This window comes from Schistocerca serialis, chromosome 9 (assembly GCF_023864345.2).
Source record: "Schistocerca serialis cubense isolate TAMUIC-IGC-003099 chromosome 9, iqSchSeri2.2, whole genome shotgun sequence".
Lineage (NCBI taxonomy): Eukaryota > Metazoa > Arthropoda > Insecta > Orthoptera > Acrididae > Schistocerca > Schistocerca serialis.
Genome location: NC_064646.1, coordinates 439,071,335 through 439,091,543, shown reverse-complemented (window position 1 = coordinate 439,091,543; position 20,209 = coordinate 439,071,335). Strand labels below are relative to the sequence as shown.

General features: G+C 45.4%; 1 protein-coding gene across 1 annotated transcript in view; it reads left to right on the top strand.

Annotated features, from left to right (window-relative positions):
- LOC126419691 (outer dynein arm-docking complex subunit 1-like) overlaps positions 1-20,209 on the top strand; it is a 231,550-nt gene that overhangs the window by 1,422 nt on the left and 209,919 nt on the right. Inside the window, exon 3 of the mRNA XM_050086875.1 lies at positions 15,403-15,590. Within this exon, the coding sequence (XP_049942832.1) occupies positions 15,403-15,590 (188 nt within the window). The remainder of the gene's footprint in view (positions 1-15,402; positions 15,591-20,209) is intronic.

Sequence of the window (20,209 nt, the reverse complement as noted above, 5' to 3'; positions counted from 1 at the left end):
TCGGAATAAGGCGTATTCTTCATTCCTCCTGGGACACCCTATATATTTATTTATTTCTCGATTACGACGTCTTATTTCTTTCGAGTATTCCGATTTAAGTTCCCCAGACACCAGACATTTCTGTTACATATTCGCGTGACGTGAAGTGATCTGTTACGACCATAGCAGCGCGCCTTTGAGTTCTTTCAATGTATGCTGTTATGCCTCGTTGATAAGGACGCCAACTGCTGGATCAATGCTCTAGAACCGTTCGCATCAGCATGTGCCACGCAGTTTCCATTACAGATGCATTGCATTTACTCTGAGGCCCTTCCAAATAAGTCTTGAAAAGAACTTCATCTACTCGGAAACGACTTTCTCAGTCTAATGTGGTTTCCGCAGTGATGGTCATCCTGAGATCACAAAATAAAGGCCATGGTTCACCTCCACCACTACGAAAGCATGCTGTCAATCTATCGTGGTTTCTGCAAAGGCGACAATCCTCAGATCAGGAAGTTCAATCACACCATTGCCGAAACTACGTTTTCCGTCTAACATTAGACTGACAATGTGGTTTGCACGGTGGTGGGACAGAATCGTCGCCTGTCTTTTATGATTTGAGATGTTGTTTGGCATCGGTAGTTTCTTTTTAAATAAATATGTTGAGGCTGGATAATTGAAGTTTTCAAGTCTAAGTATTCTAATCGCTTTCCCTGACAGTGATTGTACGGTATCTACCCATTTCATACCGATTCTTAGGATCACTCCCCTAAATTATTATACAATGTGAGATTGTATAATTGTATTGTGACAAGAGGTTCACTCAGATACTATCAGATTCTTTCTCTTTGTTGTAGACATTACCTTACATTTGTCCAGATTTAAGGCTGCCATTCATGACAGAAAGTAGGAATTTCATCTAAGACTTTCTGTAACTGCTTATACCCATCCAACGATGATACATTCCTGTTCACAACTGCACAGTTAGACGTCATATTATGTGTCCTTGGGACACATTCAGTGTCACTTTAGTTTCATTTATGTTCAAGTATAATGTAATGGTTTCTATTGGTCACATATTCCTCGAAGCAATGAGATATTTGCGAAGGTACTGTGTATTGTTGCGAGGCGATCATCTCTGACTCAAGAGTCGTGGGTGCGTAGCATTTTCTCCAGTACCGAAGCGCGTTCAGAGACAGGAAAGCGAGAGCAGTTTGTACTTTATTTATCGATCGATTCCCTTCGTACAGAATTCGGTAGTAGCTCAGTAGCTGCAACGGTGCGGCCCCTGTTTCATAGACAGGTCGTGCCTACGTCCTTGTGACAGAATGGTGACTCGGCATTGGCAGTGGAATTGCGGCTCGTGGCGCCGGCGTCTTTGTTGACCGCGTGTGTCAGCCCTGCAGCTCGGTGACGTCTATCAGAAAGCGTGCAAACATCCAGAGCTGAACACAGAACCCTAGCAGACCATCTGATGCATCAGGCAATGGCAACCACTGAGCTGCCCTACCTGGAATCGCACGGCTGGCTCATAGAACAGGAGCTACAACTAGTAAATGTAACTAGGCTGAGTAAGAGTGTGGCGTAGCTGCAAATTCGACCAATATCTGTCCAGGAGTCTGGGCCAATCGAATGTGTGCCTCGCTCGAAGATCAGCTGCTCGTGCTACTAGTTGAAGGTGCATGGTGAGGAACAATATGGCCTAGCTGTACATTCGATCTATGACTGGCCAGGAGACTGTGTAAGCGTATCGTCATATCGCCGGTTTAGTTGTGGAGTACCTCCGCGAGCGGCTTCTTTTCGCAGAGTCGAGCGTGGGACAGTGTTGGCTATGCTGTGTTGTGGGTAGGTCTGCATGGGGAAGGCATTATAATGGAAGTTCAGGTATTGCTACAAGTGCTATTACAGTGAAGTAATGAGACATGGAAGTGGATTCAGAGTAAAGTGCGTAAAGAAGTAAGTAATTATGAGCAGTGCCGCCGATAACGTATTTGAGTATCCACCCGTTTGCTTGTCCTACAGCACAACATCAAGCATCCGCGCCGTGTTCGACCTCCTAGATGAATTAATGTGAATCAGTAATATAGTGCCAGTGTCTTGTAGCGAGCGTGAGAATGTGCGTTCGGCCATCGCGTTACCGCATCATCAACAATCAGCCGCTCCGGGACGGTTAAGCGCATCCTCTTGCAAATGAGAACTGTGAAGTGTAATTTTACTTATGAACAGTGTTATATTGTTACAAGTGTCAAGAACGGCTGGTATCAGATATCTGTGTGTACGTGATGAGCGTTAAGAACTTTCGTTCGACAATTCGGATTCCGCATCATCGCGACGTATCGGTGGACAGATAATCATCATCATTGCTTGTGTATCTATAGCCGAAGGTTCTGTCAGAGTAAGACTACGTCCGCAGCTCGTGGTCTAGTGGCTAGCGTTGCCTCTGGATGACGGGGTCCTGGGTTCGATTCTCGGCCGGGTTGGGGATTTTCTTTGCCTGGGGATTGGGTGTTTCTGTTGTCCTCGTCATTTCATCATCATTATTCGTGATAGTACCTAGACTGGACTGTGTAAAAATTGGGACTTTGTACGGGTGCTGATGACCAAGCTGTTGAGCGCCCACAAACCAAACAACATCATCAGAGTAAGACTGTGAAATACGTGTGACGGCGTAAATTACAATAGTGACAGCCATTAACGCCGTCATGAATACTGTGCAGTAACAAAGGAATGATAATTGTGGACAGTCAATTATCAAGAATGTTAATTGGCATCAACACATACGACTTAGAGTGTAAACAGTGCAAACTGCGACTTTTTTATGATCTCAGAATATAATTGTTCATACCAGATGTAGGACAGTGTTGAGTTTAATGTTGAGTGGCTCCCCTAAACCCGCTTGCATTTTTCGATAGATAATTTGAGGCAAACCAGCAGCAGTGTGGAGCAGAACAGTACGACCGCCGCGGGCTTACCAGGTACGTGGTGAGGACAGGGCGCACGGTCGAAACGACAACCAGTTTAAGGGTCCGCCAGTGAAATTTATAACTGGCTCGTAGATCAGTTGCTCCGACTAGTAGATGAAGCTGCACTGTGAGGAACGGTGTGGCCTAACTGTACATTCGATCGATGACAGCCCAAAAGACTATGCCAGCCAAATGTGTGCCTGGCTCGTAGACCAGCTGCTCCGACTAGTACACTGCGGTGAGAAAAGTCGTAGGATACCTGCCAATAACACGTCGGACCTCCTTTTGCCCGGGGTAGTGCAGCGACTCGACGAGGCATAGATCAACAAGTCGTTGGAAGTCCCCTTCAGAAAGATTGTGCCATGCTATCCATATAACTGCGAAAGTGTTGACGGAGCAGGATTTTGTGCACGAATTGATATCTCGATTATGTCCCATTTATGTTCGATGGGATTCATGTCGGGCGATCTGGGTGGCCGAATCACTCTCTCGAACTATCCCGAATGTACTTGAAATCAGTCGCGAACAATTGTGGCATGGTGAGATGCCGTACTGACATCCAAAAAAATTCCATCATTGTTTGGTTGTAAATGGACTCCAAGTAGCCGAACTTACTCATTTCCAGTCATTGATCGGTTCAGTTGGACCAGAGGACTCCGTCCTTTCCATGTAAATACAGCCCACACCACTATGGGGCCACCACTAGTATCCACAGTGCCTTGTAGATAACTTGTGTTCATGGCTTCGTTTCATGGGGTGTACGCCACACTCGAACCCTGCCATCAGCTGTTACCAACTAAAATCAGGACTCATCTGACCAGACCAGGTTTTCAGTCGTTTATTGTCCAAAGAATATGGTCGAGAACTCAGGAGGGGCGCAACAGGCGGTTGTGCTGTTAGCAAAAGCACTTGCGTCGGTCGTCTGCTGCCATAGCCCATTAATGCCAAATTTCGCCACATTGGCCTAACGTACATTCGTCGTACGTCCGACATTGATTTCTGCGGTTATTTCACGCTGTGTTGCTTATCTGTTAGCAATGACAACTGTACGCAAACGCAACTGCTGTCGGTCGTTAAGTGAAGGTCGTCGGCCACTGCGTCGTACGTGGTGAGAGGTACCGCCTGAAATCTGGTGTTCTCAGCACTCTCTTGAGACTGTGGATCTCTGAATACTGAATTCCCTAACGATTCCAGAAATGAAATGTCCCATGCACCTAACTCCAACTACCATTCTGCGTTCAGAGCTTGTTAATTCCCGTTGTACAGCCACAATCACGTCGGAAGCCTCTTTACATTAATCACTTGAGTCCAAGTCACAGCTTCTCCAATGCACTGCCCTTTTGTACCTTGTGTATGCGATACTAAAGCCATCTGTATATGTACATTTTGCTACCCATGACTTTTGTCACCCCAGTAGATGAAGCTGTACAGTGACGTCGGATGTGTGACGTAGAATGATTTTATTTAGTGAGCCAGGAGTATTTTTACTCCTTGTAGCCAGGTGCGTTGTCGCAGAAGGCAGGCTTCCATGAAGTACTCAGTTCTGAAATCGCCATGCTGTACTACACTGTGTGGTAATAACGCACGCCACTGATGATATAATGCAGTGATGTGTACACTACTCGGCTTGTTTGAAGGCGTTCTGCAGATTAGGCTGCTTCAGTACGATCGTATCTTGGTGAATGAACTATTTTGAAGTTGAAATGTCCGACATCTCGGGCTCAAAATTCCTGCGACGATGAATTACACTGATAGTACCCTACATGCCCATCCTGCTTTCAAGAGTCGCACTGGTGGCCAACACAAGGCTTGACAATATCCCTGTCATTTGACAGTATGAAGTATCCCATTCTTCCTGGTGCCTGGAGCCTTCTTTCTCCAATATACGAGGGTTGTCCAGAAAGTAAGTTCCGATGGGTCACGAAATGGAAAATCCGTTAAAGCTTTGCACAAATGTGTTGGGCATTGTGTCTAGTGTGCCCGTCGATCGTGTCGCGTCGCTCTTTTCAGTTTTGAGTGAACAGTGGGCATGTAAAGATGTGTAGGGAATAGCGTCTCCCGCCAAGTATGAGGGCGTGATTAGATTTCGCCTGTGTCATGCAGCCCACATAACACAACTGTCAAGCAGTTCCTTCTTCATGCCAATTCTCGGCCGCACACTGCAGAGGCAATGAAGACGCTCCTGCAGTGTTTCTGATGAGAAGTCTTTAATCACCCACAATACAGTCCGTAGTTGGCTCCCCCTGAGTTTCATCTCTGCTCATAAGAACCGCTGGCTATGAAGACAAAATTTTTCCACAGACAACGAGCTGCAGTCCAGTGCAGATAGCTGACCGAAAGCACAGGCGGCTGCTTTCTATGACGAGGATATTGGAAAGTTGATACAACACTACGACAACACTCAAAGTTGCGGCTATGTAGAGAAGCAGGTGGAAGGTGTACCTAACTGTTGCAAATAAAACGTTTCTGGTTTCCACTGTGGTTTCCATTTCGCGACCGATCAGCACTTACTTTCTGGACAACCCTCGTAGTAGCTGCTGTTTGAAATTAATTGCTAATAAGTGCTTTTTACATTACCTCATCGACTCATGAATTTTCCATCAGTCTAATCCACGAACAGTCACAGACCTATCAGGGAAAACTGTACGGATAGCATAGTGGTTTACTGTCAGCTAGTCCCTGGGATGGGAAAGCAACAATTTTCGTGTGTGGTAGGTCGATAAGGTGCACTTTGTGGTGTCAGTCACACAATAGTAAGCTAGTGTTTGTGTTGCAGTGAGTAGCAACTCTGAATTTTGGGCATTCAGCATAGTAATAAACTGTTCAAAAGAAGTTTCCCAAGAGGAGCAGGAGATGGAAAAATAGGCCATGTGAAACTTCAATGTGAAATAATTGCAAAGCAATATGGCAGTCTGTTCGAATGCATTCAGTTTTGCACTTATGTGAAATCACAATGTGCTGCTGTGCAACATTCAGTCCCATGTTTCATTAGTACTAACGCCAGAGCTAGCACATGCATTGTAGCTCTGGTACCGAGCGCCGCGGAATTTGAATCCCCGCCAGATGTCATGGACGTCGAAGACCCCTAGAGGTCTCTGCACCATCGTGCCATAAGCTGTGGCGGCGCGCGCGTCCTGGCCTGCATTTAGTGTAAGGGCGCCACAGTGGAACACGTGGTTCCAGCGGCCAATAGCGTCACCCCCGATACAGTATTTAAGAGCCGGCCTCTCACTCAGCCAGGTAGGCAAAACCACCCCTCCCTTCCATCTCCTCGACTTCTATATCACCATTTATGGCCGTCCCCCACCCTCAAGTACGTTGGTGTCACCCTCGACCGTCGCCTCTCCCGGCCCCCCCATCTCCGGACAATCCAAGCCAAGGCACGCTCCTGACTCCGTCTCCTCAAGCTCCTTTCTGGCCACACATGGGGTCTGGACCCCTCCACCATCCTCCACACCTATAAATCCCTCATCCGCCCTATCATCTGCTACGCCCACCCTGCTTGGATCTCCGCCCCTCCCGCCTTTTACAAATCCCTTCAAATCCTAGAATGCCATGCACTCTGCCTCGCCTATCGCATCCGCCTCCCCTCTCACACGTGGATCCTGTATGACCTCATTCTGATCCCGCACCTCCTCCTTTTCCTCGATTGGATAGGGATCCTCTACACCTCCTGTAAACTTGATCCCCCTCAGCCACTTGTCTCTCCCATCCTCTCCCACCCCTGTCAGCTGCCACACCTGTATTCCCACATCCCGCCTGCTCTCTGTCTCTCCACTTTCCATACCCTCGCTCAAGGTGGCTTCCGCCAACTCCCCCTCCCTGATGATTCCCTCATCCCCTCCATCTACCCTTCCTACCAACTTTGATCCTCCCCTTCCACCCTCTGCATCTTCACCCAAGGGCACCCTCTCTCCCTTCTCTTCCTTTCTCCCTCCCTCCTTTCCCCCGGGCTTCCCATACTCCCCTCCCTTCTTTCGTCCCCCTCCATCTCCTTTGCATCTACACCCTCCCCTCTCCCTCCTTCCCCACCTTTTCTCCTTCGGCAGGTCTCCGGTCTCGTACATGTACAGTGAACATTCGCGCTCCGGAGATCGTGGCCATCAGTTTTTTGTGTGTGACATCGTGTTAGTGCTTTAGTGTTTCACCGCCCACGCTCCATCGTTCGTGTGTGTCATTTCAGTCATCTGTCCTCGTGTACCAGTGCTGAACGTTTTTTTTTTTTAATTTTACTACGCCTGTGAACGGCTCCATGTTAGTGTGTCTACTGTTTTTTGTCCATCATTTTGTTTTGTTTTTCTATGTCGTCCTATGTTACGCTTGTACTATCTGTGGCCGAAGAGCTGCGTAGTATTTCCGCTGCCGGCCTACCTTGTATAAGGTGCTAAAATAACAATAAAAAAAGCTCATTTAGCGAGTCTAATCGTTGCGTGAGTCTCGACACATCTCCTCGACAACAGACAGCGTGTTTATCGTTCTTTGTTTTCATTAATAGTGTACGTCTTGGATTCGTTTGGTTGTCTCTGTCCCTCAGTTGCTTCTCGCATGTCGTTGTTTCGTGTCCGTCCTTTCCGTTCGTTTGTTTGTTCGCAGGCCGCTCTCCGTTTGGTCCCGCCGCGCTTTCTCGGCAACCCCGAGACCATTCCGGTCGCGGTCACAACGGGTTACAACAGTAACAGGCTTGGATATTCATTGGCATGCTCTCCACAATGTGAATGAGACTTTTCTAGTCAAGCCCGTCACACTATAGGACAGTGGCCTTCCTGAGGTCATCCAGCGTGTGACGAACGTTTTCTGAGGACACACTCCAAGTTCCAACTGGTTCCAAGCATACTGAATGGTGTTTATGTCCCCTCATACCGCAGGCCACTCCATTTGATTGATTCCCAGCTCTTGGAAAAAAGGTGTTCCGAGGTGGGTGCAGAATGCATCGTAGTACCGAAAGACGAATTCCTCGACGAAATGTTGACTCTAGGGCAGGGAAATGGGCTTAAACAATTCTGTCCATTACTGCAAAACCGTCAAACTCCCCCCCCCCCCCCCCTGTAGCGATGTCAGACGATCGCTGTTAATACATCACACTGGCCCAGAACATATTTACCCACCATCGTGTTGCAGCCCTGGGACTGACTGCCTGAGAAATTCATTGGCACTCTTCTACTGCGATCATTAGACATGAGACAAATTTTGGGTAAAGAGAACCTGACACCACTGTTGGAGAGTGGATATTACCACAATATTACGACAGTCTCTCGTGCGACCCATCTTAGAATATTGCTCAAGTGTTTGGACGCGTACCGAATGGAACTAACGGGGAATACTGAACGAATACAGAGAAGGACAGGGCAAATGGTCACAGTTTTGCTAGACCTGTGGGAGAGTGTCACGGAGATGCTGAAAGAACTGAACTGCCACAATCTTTAAGTTAGACAGAAACTACTTACAAAGTTTCAAGGACTGTCTTTTATTGATGACTCTAGGAATATACTACAATGCCTTTGTTATCGCCGGCCGCGGTGGTCTAGCGGTTCAGGCGCTCAGTCCGGAACCGCGCGACTGCTACGGTCGCAGGTTCGAATCCTGCCTCGGGCATGGATGTGTGTGATGTCCTTAGGTTAGTTAGGTTTAAGTAGTTCTAAGTTCTAGGGGACTGATGACCACAGATGTTAAGTCCCATAGTGCTCAGAGCCATTTGAACCATTTTGAACCTTAGTTATCGCTCTTGTAGAGGTCGTGATGACAAGAGTAGATTAACTAGATTAACTGCAGCATGCACTGAGGCATTCAGTCATTCTTCCCACGCCCCATTTGTAATAAGACCCAAAAAAACCCTAATAACTGGTACTGTCGTACGTGTCCCTGCCATGCATTTCACAGGCATTTGTAGAGTATGGTTTGAAAGTACCTATTTCTTCAACATAATAGCTACAAATTACATGTACAAAGTTACGATTTTAATTATTTACACTATAATCTTACTTTTACTTTGATGACGGCTGAATTAGATTAGTTTAGTTAAACATTCATTTGCCAAGAGTAAGACATATGATAGCATTATTAGCACTGAAAGAAGTGTAGTTACGTCTCTTTAAAACATCATTATCAAAATTAGTTTCGATTTCAGGTGTTGCCTTGTCCACCTTCTTCGCTTGGTCTCTCTTGCATGACGATTGCCAGACGTGAGAAAAATTTTGCAGTCGTGGGTGAAGAGAAGTCGACGTCGTCGATACAGGTTCCATTCCAAGTGATGCCGTGGCCATATTTTTCACACATCACTGTGGTGAGGGATTCGTAATGTGATTCGTAATGGTCGCTTAGAGACCAAACTGATCGTGTGTGGACGATTGGGTACTGTCTGTATCGACACAGCGCTCACACTTGTCTACAGAAAGACAGCTTGTGTTTTTGTGCGGTTTCCCAAGCCCGAATTCCCCGAGGGTGAGTACTCTACCCTACCTTGTTTCGCAAATTCTTCTAGTTATTTCTCAAATTTGCTTTCTGCATAACAGCGCTGACGGGATACTTTGCTACATCTCGTTACTCAGATCCAAGAGCTATTCACGCTGGCTTATTTATCAACATTTATTCGCTTACGATGAAGCATTCATAACACATACTCAAGACAATCTTCAAAGGTATATGGACGAGTTTTCTAAAGCATGCAAGCTCTTCTCTGTGTCTGCGACTGTAAAGAAGACTTTGATAACGGTGCAAGGATACACAGATATGCCTGCCATAATATTATATTGCTCATTATTGACTGTAGTCAAAAAATTCTACTACCTCGGCTCGTTTGTGTGAGAAGAGTTTCCTCTGGACTACGAAATAGACGCGAGAATTGGAAAAGCGGCGAGCACTTTCGAGAAGCTCTGCACAAGAGTATAAGACAGCAGACACTTGACGGTGATCGCAGAAATGCTCGTCTGTCCAATATACGTGTTAAGCATCCTCCTGTACGGTGGTAGGACATGAACATCATACACCAAACAAGAACGTAAACTCAATGCCTTTCATCTGCAGTGCTTACGAAGCATTCTAGGCATAACATGGAGAGACCACGTGACAAAGGAGATGGTCCAGAATACTGTGGAGTTACCTTGTATCACCGCTACTCTCACGGAATGTCACTTGCGGTGGATAGGACACTTACGTCGTATCGGGCCTCCCATCTTCCCGGACGCACACTACTTAGTGAGGTAGCACGTGCCAAGAAACCAAGAAACCACCTGGAAGATCTGCTTTGTGCTTTAAAGATTGTGTAAAGCGCGGAAAGAACGGCGACAAATGGGAGGAGCTCGCCGAAGACCGCAGCAGATGGAGGAAACTCATCAAGCAGGACAGCAGCAAGTTCCACGATGGCGTCTGGCTCAACAACGAAGCTGCGAAAGGAGCGGGTAGACAAGCGTCTCAAACGAACTCCTCTTTCGGAGTGATACACGACTGCCCCACCTTTGTGTGCTAAGTGGTGTATCGTTCTAGACGCCAGACTCACTAAAGAAAGTGCCTGCATGATTTCCATTAGGAAATAGACCACTGATGATGATGATGATGATGGCCTACATCCATTATTTGCAGGTAGCGGCCGTCAGGTGGTATTACTGGTCGCGACTACGAGGCAGATCTTCTATATTTTGTGTCTCGCGATAGTGACTGAATGTTGAAATGACGTCACTATTGCATATTCCAGTTAGGCTGAAAACTTCGTGGTCTGACAGCCCACCTTATCGTAAACTGACAGCACGCACAGGTCAAGCTTGAAATGAAATGAACCTTGACATACTCAGCGGTGAACATAAGCCGCACTGTCCCGCCTACTTGCCCCTCCCAACACCTCTTGATTCTCTAGCTCCTCCTGGATCTCTTTGCTTCTCTCAGAGGTGAGTGTGATGTCAGTCCACCTCTGATGACTTTGACCTATCCTGTACTGCTTCATTCGGATTTTTTTACTTATTACAATTGTTTTGGAATCCCTCCCGTTTTCTTTCATCCAGTTGTTCCCTGTTAATGAAGTTGCGTTACATATCATCTTATTCAATCTGTTTCCCTCCATCTTCGTGATGTACCTGGCAAATCTCAATCTTCTGTTTCCTATCATGCTTGAAATTGTTTCAACATTCTCATACAATTCCTGCATTGGTCCATGTCGCCAGACTTCACCTTGCATTTTCGTGCCCCAGAGTTTCTCCTCCTCCAGCCAGATACAAGTTCTCGTGCACAAGGCGCTCGTCTCCGTTGCGCACAGTGCAGTATTTCTGGTTGTTGACACATAATTTGGCGTTCCTGGATAGGTTTTTATTTCCACAGGTTTTCTTTTGCAACATATTGAAGTTTCTGCAGCGTTTGGGACATGTCTGTTGCGCTCTTTTTGGTCCGTAACTTGCCCGTTATATTTCCCCCCAGGTAATGGAAGCTGTTCACATTGCCCACCATTTGATCTTCAGTCTTCCAGTTGATGATTGCATTGAGGACCTTGTTCTTATTGTAAACCGTATCGATTATATACAAGAGTAGTTACACAGATTTAATTATCACTTCTCCTGCCGCTGTGGCCGAGCGGTTCTAGGTGCTTCAGTCCGGAACCGCGCTGCTGCTACGGTCGCAGGTTCGGATCTTGCCTCGGGTATGGATGTGTGTGATGTCCTTAGGTTAGTTAGGTTTAAGTAGTTCTAATTCTAGGGGACTAATGACCTCAGATGTTAAGTCCCATAATGCTTAGAGCCATTTGAAGCAATTCTGAATTATCACTTCGAAAAAGTCATGCTCAGACTGTCAAACCTGGTAATTGAGTGTTAGTACTTCTTTTCATCTTCAGCTTTCAATGCGTCACACTTTCCTCAACGATGGATGATTTGGTGGAGCAATTGGTTATAGAAGTCTGCATTTTCGCTCTTCAGGAAATTTTCCATCTCGCCGTGATTTTGCAAATGTGTTATTGCTAATATTTGTTTCCTCGGCATAAGCTCGTGGCCTAAATCATATTTCTGTGCTTAACGTTTCTTCTCCAATGCTGGGGGCACCATTAGAGGCCTTAGCAACCCATAAATGAGTTATAGTCTCAAACCAGCTCAAGGAGCCGAACTTTTTATATGTCCCCACGCAACGTCCGCTTCGTGACGTCACCAGACCGCTGCCTGGGATCGCGAAGTCACGCTGACGTATGTTAGGGATCTCGTAGTGAAGTTGTTTTTGCGCTGTTGAATTTCTATGGCCCCTCTGCAAATTCAAGCTTAATGATGATTAGACGTTACTAAAACTACAGCGTCAGAGATACTAATTTGGTGGCTTCCTGGTCCCAGAGCATGATCCGCTACTGCTATTTATCCGTTTTGTCCAAGTGACAATTCATTTCGTGTTTCTTAAAGCGGATGCTGATCAGTTACTACTGCTATTTATCCATCTTGTCCAAGCGACAATTGATCTTGTTCTTCTTAAAGCGGGTGTTAATGCTTCTTGATGTAGTTGCTATTTACATTTAGCCATAAGTACAAGGGATTTTACTCCTGCCATGGAAAGTGCCAGGACCAGATGGAAAATAAGAAAGATTGAAGTTAGACAAGTCGTGGGTTTTAGTACTTCACAGTGGCACCGACAAAGGTCGTCAGACGCCATTGCCTGAGGTCGCCCGATAACATTGGCCGACAGGTTGGTTACGATGCATCCAATCTCCTTCGCCGGTTTTTGGAGGAATCAAGGAGGTTAGGTCAGGTTATTATGTTAAATTCTATTCTATGTACGAAGTAGGTTAGCTTTTAACCTCCAAGTGTGGGATGGGTACTTTAGTATCCTCGTCGCCTCTATACAGTCTTGTACCATAAGGAAGTAAGGGAGAGGAGGATGGCCGGTATCCGCTTCTTACAACACAAATGCACACATGGATTTATATGGTTCTTTATTTACTTAACTGAAAGTATTTGCTTAACTGGAATAGAGTCCATGTGTTATGGTACAACCTCATCGGCAATAATTCTCTTGCAGACAATATTGGTAATCTTGCTATTACAACTTTAGTCTCAGTACAAGTCCCTCTATGATCACTACTTTGATCGCTATGTACTGTCGTAGCCTGAGTGAGTCAGTGCTCCCTCCAGTCAGCGGTGGCGGCCTAAATACATGCTGTCGAGAGGGCGTTGGCGGCGTGTTGCTTCTTGGTATGTCTCTGGCCTGTCTCGTGATAGGCGCGCTTGATCCTGCGCCTACTATCGATCTTCGCGCTATATCTTTGACGACTGGTGTGTTGACGACAGATTACGCCGGCACTGGTACCACGATGCATCTATGCTTGGAGACAGGTGCTGCAGTGCGACGTTTACTACTAAAAAGATGCAGAATGGGTGTAAATAAGCTGTGACTATCTCGAAAGGAATGTGGCGAGTACTGTACACTTTGTCATCAGCTACCGGGGTTCTGAGACAAGTTTTATGAATATGTGAGATGAAGGAAAAAACCCCCTGCCACAAAAGTTACAAACGTTTTAACTTTATGACACTGTCTTCCTTCTACCACCGACGATTACCATCAGAAAAGGCTACCACCTTTGAATTTAACATGATTTACTTGATTTTTTACTATTTGTACATGAGTATTATGAAAATACGTAGTTCCAGAGACACACCGTGTTAAGGATCTCTCCAAAACACGGTGTTCCGAGTATGGTTTATTATGCTTCACTGATAGGATGTACGACTTAGGTGTATAAAGTTTTTGCCAATGAGATTATGAGCACATGATGGTTAAGTTACGCTGTGAAAGAAAATGATGTTTCTGTTGTGTGATGCATGGATAATTTTGTGTTAATAAGCAAATACTATTTAATTAATAAATGGTAGATTTGTGGTTTCACAGCAGCTCACTTTATTCTGCGAATGGTGAAAATTAATGCTATACTGGCAGCATATTCAGATAATCGGATTCTGGAACTGGAATCTTTAATGCTATTCAAACATTTACCCAGGGGATTTGAGAAAGGAAGTAACAAGGTTCCTGGTGGCAGTGTAACTTCAGATTGAGTGTAGCTTTTAATAAAGAAAATCAACTGTGTTACAGTGTCTTTTATTTCACTTGCACAAAAAATAGCTGCAAATTCGGTGTGGAATAAATTTAATATTTGGGGTTCAAGAGTGAAGATAGCTTTTAAATCAGCTTTTAAATTAGTTCTTAGCGCATCGTAAATAGCACCCAACATATAAGACAAAAAATTCGAAACTGAAATTTTCAGAACGAGGTCTAGAGTTAGTTATTCGAAAGATGTAATGACCATACGTCGAATATCGGTAGTGTCACTTCTAGTTTTACTTGAGTCAGAAGTGCATCTTTAATGTATCGGATTTCTTAATGGAGCTCAAATCACACTTCTACAATTACTCGAAATTAACTTTCGTTATCTGAAAGCGTTTCACTTTGGGTTTTCGTCTTTACATGCTGGAGATTGTTAATGATGACCCTGAAAAACAAGATTACAAACACTATGTTTTGCTGAACTGATTTGAAGTTGTGATGATATAAGTGAATTAAGCTTCAATGACTATCATTCGGCATACTTGTGAAAGACCAACATAAAGTTTAGAATAATATACCCTGAACATCTAGGGCTCTGAAAAGTGGAGACACATACACCACAACTGACAACTACTTCATGTAACAGAATCACCACCTTACTGATATAAAACCGCCAGTAAGTAATAATAATACTTTGTTGATAGATAATGTGCATCTACCATATCTCAAAAAAGATCCATTTCAGTACCCTTCAGCAAAAGATACGCCATCCTTCTCTCTTGAACATATAATTTTTGAGATTACGGTCTATACCTAAAATTTCCGATAAAAATTTTACGTATTTCTGGTTCCCAATAAACCTGTAATTTTAGTCCATAGATGCCGAACTATATCCCGAGTATGATATTTTAATGCTCAGGATGCCACAAACTCACTCTTTCTTGGATTATACTTACCAGTTTCTCACGGTCCATATTTCGTATGTGAGAACATCGATCGATTTGACCAAGGAAAATAAACTGATGATGTGAATCTCAGCGATTGACGTCGGAAATCTATACGTTCGGACGATGTGATCGACTACAGCGTCTCTGCGGTCATAGTGGCGTGGTGATCTGAAAATATCGGCCGTCTTCGGCCGACGTCGGTCGGTCGTCGGCGGAATGCACCTATATCGGTACTACTATGAGCGCAGGCTTAAACAGCGGTCTGAAAACGCCATGAACCGCCCGTTGTGTCAATACATATAAACAGTAAGGCTTCCTGACCAAAACTGCTTTCAGGGTTGTTATAGCCTCTGACGACGTCTCCAGCACTGGAAGACGAAGGGGTAGAGATATATGCTTTGGACCACGGCCTAATGCTCATAAAACAAATCTCAGCAATAATGCCACAACGTTTTTCACATCACCGACACCTGTTTTTGAAGTTGCTTTGTGACTGAGCTATGTTCTGTGACTGCCAGGGACGATGCGACGAAGCATCTGCAGGCGCTGAAGGACCGCGCAAACCAGGACCAGATGGCACAGACCAAGGAGATCAACAAGCTGCAGCGCTACTGCGGCCGGCAGACCATCATCCGCGACTTCATGGCCACCAAGGGACACCAGAGGATCACCGCGGACGTCGTAGCCCAGAGGATACAGAAGAAAGGTGCGCAAATCCGCTAGTTTTCTCTATAATTGTAGGTGATGCAACGCCCTCCAGCAAATTTACTCCAAACGGACTCAAGCAGTTGTCAGAAACGGAAAACACTTCCCCTTTGTGATCAACTACTCGACATTGAACGTCCCCACAAGTTTGTGTGCATTACCTCGCCCAAGGTTTGTAAAAATGGCACTTGGAGAATATATTTTCATCCCTAACAGACAACGTTGGTTCGAGGGCGTGAGACGGTTTTGTCGAATCCTCCGCTCCTTTTGTCAGTCTAAGATCGTATCAACATCAGTCAACATGTAATCAAATTGTATAACTTCCCGTTGTTAGCAGCCACCCACAGACGATAGTTTCTGAGGAGCTTGCCCTCGCCTGCAGGGCATGTATCACTAACACCCCTGTGGAATTTAAACTGACATCACACCCTGCCTCGAACGTAGAAAGCACCGGCTTCTCCCTAATTGCAGTGGGTCCCTGATTCATTAGGAGAGGTGAATAGGGGATACAACTCGAATTTAAAAATGGGCTAGAACTAACAACTGGGATATTCTGAGAACAGAGTTGCGAACAAAAGCCGAGAGCGGCCTTCATTGAGATAATTTCCATACCAACTAACACGTGGCACATCAATAAGGACATGACCCAGAGATAAATAGTCCCTGCATAAGAAGACATTCAAGGGAAATTTAAACCAAGCCTACGCTAATGTTGCACCTGAAAGAGTGTGCATGAATGCATTAATAGTTTCTACCATGCTAGAGAGAGAGTACCGAACCGACGAGATCACGGTGGACGTGACAATGGGGCTGATGGCGGTGATTTATTACTGTCATGCCGTACGAAAATAGACTCGCCGGCACAACGGTGGGTCCTACGGTTTGTTCCGGGAGGAGATTGCAAGGAGCTGTAACACAGAAACTATTAGTCAACTTTGTTACAGCATACAAGTTGACATAAAAGTCCGTTAATATTTGAAAATGTGCTAATTCACGGAATAATGTAGGTAGAGAGTTAAAACTTGACACACCTACCTGAAATACAGGAGGTTTTGTTGAAACCGAGAACGAGTGCAAAAACCGGCCAACGGATGGGATGGAAATACGGGGTACTGCTTTCCAAACTGCGGTATGCCGATATGTTTCAAGATCGCTGCATGTCTAGCCCGGCTGATAAACACCTGCTGGGAGGTACGACTTTTATGCAGCCTGGCGTTCCACCCATTATTGCTACACGGGTGAAAAACCTCTTGCGCACATCGTCTGGTGAGGATTGCATGCAGAGCCGCCACATCCGTCATGTTTGGTCTCCCATGTCCCCAGGCCTCAATCCGTGTGATTATTGGTTGTGTGGTTACCTGAAGTCGTGAGTCTACTGCGACCATCCGACCGATCTCATTAGGGATGCTAAAAGGCAACATCCGACTGCAGTTTCTCACATGCCTATTGATATGCTGTAGAGTGTCCCTCGACCACAAGTATTATTGGTGAATGGCGGCTGACATATTGGGCATTTGTTATAAAGAACATCGTACTTTCTAAAAAAATCGATTGTTAGGCTAATTACTGCTTTGTATCATATGAAGCACCGTCTGCTCGTAATTTTCAGTACATTTTTTGATTTCAATAAAACCCCATATTATTTCTAGCATGTGTGTTAGTTTTTACCTTTCTACTTATGTTGCTCCGTGCAGTATTGAATTTACAATTAGTAACGGGCTTTTGTGTCAAATTGTAGATATAAAGATTTACACTACTAGCCATTCAAATTGCTACACCAAGGAGAAATGCAGATGATAAACGGGTATTCATTGGACAAATATATTATACTAGAACTGACATGTGATTACATTTTCACGCAATTTGGCTACATAGATCCTGAGAAATCAATACCCAAGACAACCACCTCTGACCGTAATAACGACCTTGATACGCCTGGGCAGTGAATCAAACAGAGCTTGGATGGCGTGTACAGGTACAGCTGCCCATGCAGCTTCAACACGATACCACAGTTGATCAAGAGTAGTGACTGGCGTATTGTGACGAGCCAGTTGCTCGGCCACCATTGACCAGACGTTTTCAATTGGTGAGAGATCTGGAGAATGTGCTGGCCAGGGCAGCAGTCAAACATTTTCTGTATCCAGAAAGGCCCGTACAGTACCAGCAACATGCGGTCGTGCATTATCCTGCCGAAATGTAGGGTTTCGCAGGGATCGAATGAAGGGTAGAGCCACGGGTCGTAACACATTTGAAATGCAACGTCCACTGTTCAAAGTGCCCTCAGTGCGAACAAGAGTTGATCGAGACGTGTAACCAATGGCACCCCATACCATCACGCCGGGTGATACGCCAGTATGCCGATGACGAATACACGTTTCCAATGTGCGTTCACCGCGATGTCGCCAAAAACGGATGCGACCATCATGATGCTGTAAGCAGAACCTGGATTCATCCAAAAAATGACTTTTTGCCATTCGTGCACCCAGATTCGTCGTTGAGTACACCGTCGTGGGCGCTCCTGTCTGTGATGCAGCGTCGAGGGTAACCGCAGCCATGGTCTCCGAGCTGATAGTCCATGCTGCTGCAAACGTCATCGAACTGTTGGTGCAGATGGTTGTTGTCTTGCAAACGTCCCCATCTGTTGACTCAGGGATCGAGACGTGGCTGCACGATCCGTTACAGCCATGCGGATAAGATGCCTGTCATCTCGACTGCTAGTGATACGAGGTCGTTGAGATCCAGCACGGCGTTCCGTATTATCCTCCTGAACCGATTCCATATTCTGTTTGTGTATGAGAAATCGGTTGGAAACTTTCCTCATGTCAGCACGTTGTAGGTGTCGCCACCGTTGCCAACCTTGTGTGAATGCTCTGAAAAGCTAATAATTTGCATATCACAGCATCTTCTTCCTGTCGGTTAAATTTCGCGTCTGTAGCACGTCATCTTCGAGGTGTAACAATTTTAATGACCAGGAGTGTATTTAGCTTTCTACAATCTATCTCCACAGGAATGTTCCGTGTATTTACAACTGTCTCTCAGTGTTAAAGTATCACTTCAGTTGGAGAATCATTGACATAATGTTCACATAAAATTCTTGCTAAAACATTTAATACACTGCTGAACTATCTAAGCCGATTCTGTCGTCTTCATCATTTGCCGCGAACTGAGCCGAGTGTTCCTCTCCTCGACCTTAAGTTAGGTCATCGACTGCGGTGGCATGACGAACGTCTGGGAGGCGTGGCTACGCCAGCGGTTTTCATACATCGGGGCTGCATGCAGCAACTGTACTCTTCTGCGGTTTCATTGCGTGGTGCCAACATTGCATTGGCGATATGGATGGAAACTAGCTACTGAGAGAATGATTAGGGTGGTTCCGGCGCACCGGAGTTCTATGGCCTTGATGACACTGCACTTCAGTGAACCTCATACCTTAAAAACAGGGCCGAGGACTAGTACTTGTTGCAGCGTAAGAAGCTGCGGACGGAGGTTTCTCATTCTGCCTCACTTCCATTGAAAATGGTTGTCCCTGTACCTCCATGCTCCCAAGGCTGGATAAGTAGCCTTTGGGGACTTTATATGCTTTCCACCGATTGCCACCATTTTGAGGAAATTATCAAATTTTCTCTGAATGAGGGCGACTGAAATCCAATTACAGATTTCTTAGTCTTCGTTTTAGCAGGATGTAGGGCTTTGGAGAGGAGGGTCATAAACAGGAGCAGGAAGTACGCAATGTAATGAAGGTTGATTTGCTAAAGGACATAAAGAAAGTCAGGTGGGAGCCTTCGCGAGGATAAGACGCGAGTCATGGGCACCGTGGGGCGGAGCTGGTGGCTTGAAAAGTTATACTGAGTGTGTTTAAGTCGGGAGTGAGTGGTCCCTAAGGATTAGTAAAGTTGTCTCCCTGCGAAGAAAGTTTGGAAAGTTCGCAAGTGCGTTTCCAAGAGCGGGCGTGGGAGCCACGTAGCTATTTGTCTGCTTTCAATGCAGTGTTGAAGTTTGGTGGTCGTACACGGACTCGGCAAAGAGAGTGGCCTCTTTCTGCTGAGATACTCAATGTCAGCGACTCGTTAAATAAGAATCTAAGTGTTAGGGATGCATGAATGTGAAGAGACTGCTGGACGGAAGCATGGTGAGCTCCATGGTTTTTCACAATGTTTCGGATGGCGATTAGCTGGAACTCTGGGTTAACGAACGAAGCAGGATTGAAGAAGTCTAATAAAATAGGATAAATTCCGTTTGTTCCAATGGAAACTTGAAGAGTGGTGTTCTCATGTGTGTAATTACTCTTGCTGACTTTAGACTGTCATTCTGTTTCGTTTATGGAGGCACTAACCCAAAAACAAAAGAGCACAAATCAATGAACAACAACGCGACATTCACCGCGAAACATGAGCACTCTACGAATAACATAAAGTTCCAAATCGAGAAAGTATACTGTGTAAGGAAACCATACCCTATGACCGAAAAAGTGGGCTCCAAAAGCAGTGATGAAAAAGCAATGCGACTGATGACCTCAGAAGTTAAGTCGCATAGCGCTCAGAGCCATTTGAACCATTTTTTGAAAAAGCAATCCAGCGCATCGATTGCAAGTTCGATTGCAACTTCTGTTAACTCTTTGGA